Raw genomic sequence first — 6,000 nt, forward strand, 5'->3', positions numbered from 1 at the left:
GCAGAACGGGTCAGGAGGCCCTCTTCATGATTAAATAATAATTATCTAATAATAATAATCTACTAACTAATAAATATATGTTTTGTAATGTAATTTAATATTTTTTCATGACGTTTTTTAGTCCCCCCCAATTTTGGGGGCAAAGTGGTTGGGGCCCCAAGCTCTGGTTGGTGCCTTAATCACTCTGCGTACTCTGCCTATGTCTAGCAGCGGCCCTGCGCACGCGGCACACCTAACGCTACCTTTTCCGTCTGAGCCAGCAAGTCAGTGACTTCACTGAGTAGCTCATTTACTATTGTGACTTCTCATTTACTTGAGTGGCTCTTTTACTCTGCCTTTCTGTCTTGAGTGCATGCATTTGTTGGATTCAGATTTGTGACTGGGTTTTTTGCATTTAAATTCCCTCGAACACAGGTGACTTTACCTGAGTAGCTGATCTCTACTTTGTTTGGAGTGCCAATTGCAATCAGCAGACTCAGAGCTACTTGGATCAAATTTTGGGATTTTTACTTTTGGAAGTACTGACTTTCTTGCTTATTGGGTCAGAGGTGGGCCCTGAACATCTGTCAAAAGTTGGCCCCAAGTTCGAAAAGGTTGTGAACCCTTGATCTACTCCTATATCTCTACTTGTCTGTGGTTAGTAGTTGACACCTTTTTGCTAACATAAGGCTTTTATCCACTAGCCCGGTTAGAATGGAACTTCTATTTGCATTTACCCCACTCATCTTCAGTTTTAACAGGCTCGATTTTAGAATCGCCTCAGACGTGGTTCTAGGCGTGCAGAGCCTAGTTCCACTGTGACAACTTGTCCTCTCTATATTTACTGTCATGTGAAAACATCTATCCCCACCCTCGCACTTTAAAAATCACTGTGGCTTTTCTACCGGCAGTTTTTACAGTAGGCTAGACAATCGGAAATTGGTCAAGCAATTATGTTCTTTAAAGTAAGTCCAGTCCTTGGCTAAGGAATGGGTTGTCAAGGAATTGTTTTTTGAGCTGTCGGCGATTTTTTAAAAAGCCAAATAGGCTACAACTTGTCGCTATTTCCATGTGGGAAGAACCACGCCTCCTCGTGAGAAGCCGTTTTGACGGGAGAAATACTGTATGAACTAAGGATAGACCGATATTTGTATCGGTATCGGGCCGATATTTGCATATTTTAAGTGTATCGGTATCGGCCGATACGCGTGTGGTTTTGGCCGATACGCAATATTTATTATTTTATGTCATTCAGGTTGCTTAAAAAGCACCAAGACACTTCATTTTTTTATTACTTGATTGTTAGACATTACTTGATTGTTAGAGTGGGTGTTTAAATGTTACAAGTTCTACCTCAATTTGATAATGTTAAAGGAATGTTTATTTTTAACTTGAGACCTGGAAAATTTGTCATTTTTTAACCTTTTTTTTTTACCCATATCGACCCCAAATATCGGCTATCGGCCAAGGGTGATGAAAAAAAAATCAGTATCGCATCGGCCATTAAAAAACCTGTATCGGTCGACCCCTAGTATGAACACACACCATGCAAAAAAGTCTTCACAATGCACACTGGTCAGTTCGCAAGCATTACATTCATTCCGTTTTATTGCACACGTGAGGACTCCGTAGGACAGGAAACGACAAGACTGTTCATGAACTTTGGGTCAGAGATTTTTTTCTAGGAAGGGCTGTGTATTGGTTTACAAATTGCTTCCTTATTCACAAGCCTCTAAAAGTCACATCGGTCTTAAAATCTGCTTTTTAATAATTATGGCAACAGAGTATGAAAATTACAAGGGATTAGAAATAGTTTCGGGATAGTGTTGTGTTCACGCGGCCACTTAGGGCGACTGCTCACCTCAGCAGCCTACCTACGGTATGGAACTCTGCTATGTAAACGCGTACCAAACCAGTACCGTGACCCCCAGACAACTTTCATAATTATTTATGAAGCCAGAACAGTTCGCAGAACTCTAGTGTAAAAATGCTTATAATCAGATTGGTAAAATGCAGTACTTATATGCTTATTAGTAACATCATAATTAAGGAGTGGAATTAAGAATGTAATTGATGAGGAGATTGAGTCTGATCACTTGCTGTAATGTAATTGTCCTCATGCAGACCTTCATTATTTCCTGATTACAGATCACTGATTGTGTGTGTGTGTGTGTGTGTGTGTGTGTGTGTGTGTGTGTGTGTGTGTGTGTGTGTGTGTGTGTGTGTGTGTGTGTGTGTGTGTGTGTGTGTGTGTGTGTGTGTGTGTGTGTGTGTGTGTGTGTGACTGTGTGTGTGTGTGTGTGTGTGTGTGTGTGTGTGTGTGTGTGTGTGTGTGTGTGTGTGTGTGTGTGTGTGTGTGTGTGTGTGTGTGTGTGTGTGTGTGACCGACAGTGTACGTGTGTGTGTGTGTCACTGACTTGTATAGTATACAAGTCAGTGGTGTGTGTGTATACAGTATGTGTCGGCTTGTGTGTGTGTGTTTGACTATTTATTTGTGTATCTGTCTGTGAGACATCTGGGATCCTCACATGCACTGTCTGCCACTCTCAGTTTGTCTCATGTGCTGATATCCGTCTTCTACTCTAGTGATTCTAAAATTGTGAGACGGGGCCCACTGGTGGGCCCTAAAGGTATTCCTAGTGGGCCATGAAATCATTTTCTAAAAATAAAAATAGTATTTATGTTGCTGTTGACTATTTATTTACTATAAATAAATAGTCTGGTATTCTGTTGATTATTTTTTTTTACTATTTGACTATTATTTTATTGCTTGGGTCAGAGCAGGTGGGCCCCGAACATTTGTGAAAATTCCACGTGGGCCCCAAGTTGTAAAAGGTTGGGAACCCTTGATCTACTCTCCTCTGTAGATTGGAGCAACAGGGGAAACTGGTGAATCGTATTGGTGATTTTAAGACTCTGGTGAGGAAAGAGTCTAAGATTCTCTCTAAAAAATCTTGAACTGTTCGAAATGGTGCACAAACAAAGGACTGTGGACAGTTGATGATAGTAAAAGTTTGACATTCAGATGGTAACAAATGCCCTGCTTTGGATTGGGTGTGGGGGGGCGGGGTCTTTTTACAGATGTTTTTCTTGTATTGAGAGTGTGAAGAAGAGGGCTCCTCCCTTCTCATGCCGAGGGGAGATGTCATAGGGAAAATATTGTATGTTATGAACTGGTGGTGAAGTCCAATGAATGAGTTTTAAGTCTCTCCTCTCTCTATTTGTCCGTGGTTGATAGTTGATGAGGACATCATTTTGCTAACATTGTCTGATTAGTGAGATACAGTTCTTGTATGGCTATTTGGAACATCAGAATTAAGGAGCGGAATTAAGAATGTAATTGATGAGGAGATTGAGTCTGATCACTTGCTGTAATGTAATTGTCCTCATGCAGACCTTCATTATTTCCTGATTACAGATCACTGATTGTGTGTGTGTGTGTGTGTGTGTGTGTGTGTGTGTGTGTGTGTGTGTGTGTGTGTGTGTGTGTGTGTGTGTGTGTGTGTGTGTGTGTGTGTGTGTGTGTGTGTGTGTGTGTGCGCGTGCGTGCGTGCGTGTGTGTGACTGTGTGTGTGTGTGTGTGTGACTGTTTGTGTTTTAATGTTTATTCGTGTGTGTGTGTGTGTGTAGGGGGGTTGTGTGTGTGTTCGACTATTTATTTGTGTATATGTCTGTGTGTCTTTGTCTCTGTCTGTCTGTGTATTTTGGTAGAGGTCTCCGCTGTGCCCGGAACTACATCCACATTCAGCTCTTTCTCACTTTCATCCTGAAGTCTGTGGGTGTCTTCATCAAGGACGCTGTGCTGTTTGCTGAGGACACGGACCACTGCTCACTGTCCACTGTGAGTTCACCACTGTCAAACACACCCAAAAACACTCATGGTGTGTTCCATTATTCGCCCTCTGTACTGTGTACCTTGTTTGAGTGCAGTGAAGTACCCTTTCCACCCTCCGCGATTAAAGAGGCGAGTACATTCCGATTCCCGTTCTGTCTGATACACTTAACGAAAATGACGGTTGGTCGCGTGTCATCCGAGTTTACCAACCGCCAATATGCAATTCATCACGGAAGGCACTGTTCTTTATGCTGACACTTTTTAAAATTACCCCTGCCTCTAATACACATGACGATTGTCTTTGGAATCAAAACTATGTTGTTATCACAGAGATTCAGCCGTTTGACAGATCTGACACTCAACTACGTAACAAACATGGCGGCCGTTGAGTGCGAAAAGTGTACAGTAACTCCACACTTCAAAAAATGGCCGTTTTGAGGGCGTTATCCGGGTAATTTACAGTACACTTTACCGTCGCGATTAGAAATGGAACACCCTGCGTACCCAAACACAGTGCGGAAAAGGCGGACAGTACGAGTATTGGAACACACCATCAGTCAGCATAACAACAGGGCTACTGCCCACTGCCTATTATTATGACTTCACTACTGTCAAACACACTCATTCACCATCATTCCATTCCAGATTTTTCTTGTTTGCAAAAGAGCTTTTTAACAGGTCCATGGATTTACACATAATCTTTTGTGGTAACTCTACCGGAGTACACAATACTCTTCTCTCCTCTCCTGTCCTCTCCCCTTCTCTCCCCCCCTCTCCTCTCTTCTCTCCTATCCTCTCCTCTCCTCTCCTCTCCTCTCCTACCCTCCTCTCCTCTCTTCTCTTCTCTTCTCTTCTCTTCTCTTCTCTTCTCTTCTCTTCTCTCTCCTCTCCTCTCCTCTCCTCTCCTCTCTTCTCTTCTCTTCTCTTCTCTTCTCTTCTCTTCTCTTCTCTTCTCTTCTCTTCTCTTCTCTTCTCTTCTCTTCTCTTCTCTACATCCTTTCTCTTCTCTCTCCTGTCCTCTCACCTTCTCCTCCCCTCCTCATCTCCTCTTCTCTCTCATGTCCTCTCTTCATCCTCTCTACCCCTCTTCTCTCCTCTTCTCTTCCTTTACCTCTCTGCAGGCAGCCTGTAAGGCGGCAGTGGTGTTCTGCCACTACTGTGTGATGTGTAATTTCTCCTGGCTCCTGGTGGAGGCGCTCTACATCAACTGCCTGCTGCTGGTGGCCGTCCCCCGCAACCGCCGCTGCCTCTGGGCCTTCAGCCTGCTGGGCTGGGGTGAGTTAGGCTGAATCCCATTACACCCCTTAGCCCCACGACCTTTCTCATTCCCCTCCGTTTTGCGCGTCCACGTGTAGGGGTAGTGGCGTCTCAATTCACCTAAAGACAGAGGGGTAGGGGTACGGTGAAGGGCTTTCTACCCCTTCAAACGGAGGTTATCGGAAGGCACACTTCAGACGGAGGGGTGTGACCAAATTCCCTGAATGCATTGTGGATGCCTTTAAAAAGCACACAAATATAAGTATTTTCGCCGTAATGTACAGCTTTGCAGTTGTAATAATTGTTGCATTGTACTAAGTTTAACATTGCCACAATGTGTAATGGTCACTGACTCTGTGAAACACACATGAAAAAAATGCTATGTGTGTACGCTGTGAGTGTCATTCCGTGATTGTTGAAGGGGTGTCTCAATTTGTTGGGCTTGCGTTTCAAGCACTTCACCTTACTGCTTCGTTTGAAAGCACGAGGGGGAAGGGGAAGGCGTAGGGGTAGGGGTAGGGGTAGGGGTAGAAATTAGTAATGGGATTCGCTCTAAGTTGGCCATCGCCATTCTAGACAGCCGTGGCCTAGGGGTTTAGGAGATGGGCTTTAGATTAGAGTGTTAGGAGTATTGCCTACCTCACACCATGGCTGAAGTGCCCTTGAGCAAGGCACCTAATCCCACATTGCTCCATACCCTAATTGCTCCATGGCTCCTCAATACCCTGTGAAATATAACTGTGAGTCGCTTTGGGTAAAAGCCCAAGTGTAATGTAATATGATATCCATCTCTTGGTTCTCAACCTTTTTTCCTGAGAAGAAAGATTGTGCCCATCCCAGTTTAACCCATTGTGTCCTGGAGCGACAAATGCGCTGCATTCAGGTTCTTGAGATTTGAGCTGTTTTATTAAAAATGTGGGTAGAGCTGA

At 43.8% G+C, this 6,000-nt stretch overlaps 1 protein-coding gene across 1 annotated transcript in view; it reads left to right on the forward strand.

Annotated features, from left to right (window-relative positions):
• The window catches only part of ghrhrl (growth hormone releasing hormone receptor, like), a 73,900-nt gene that overhangs the window by 42,566 nt on the left and 25,334 nt on the right, over positions 1 to 6,000 (forward strand). The window contains exons 6-7 of the mRNA XM_063202036.1: positions 3,691 to 3,820; positions 4,936 to 5,089. Coding sequence (XP_063058106.1) covers positions 3,691 to 3,820; positions 4,936 to 5,089 — 284 coding nt within the window. The remainder of the gene's footprint in view (positions 1 to 3,690; positions 3,821 to 4,935; positions 5,090 to 6,000) is intronic.

Source organism: Engraulis encrasicolus, chromosome 6 (genome assembly GCF_034702125.1).
Source record: "Engraulis encrasicolus isolate BLACKSEA-1 chromosome 6, IST_EnEncr_1.0, whole genome shotgun sequence".
Taxonomy (NCBI): domain Eukaryota; kingdom Metazoa; phylum Chordata; class Actinopteri; order Clupeiformes; family Engraulidae; genus Engraulis; species Engraulis encrasicolus.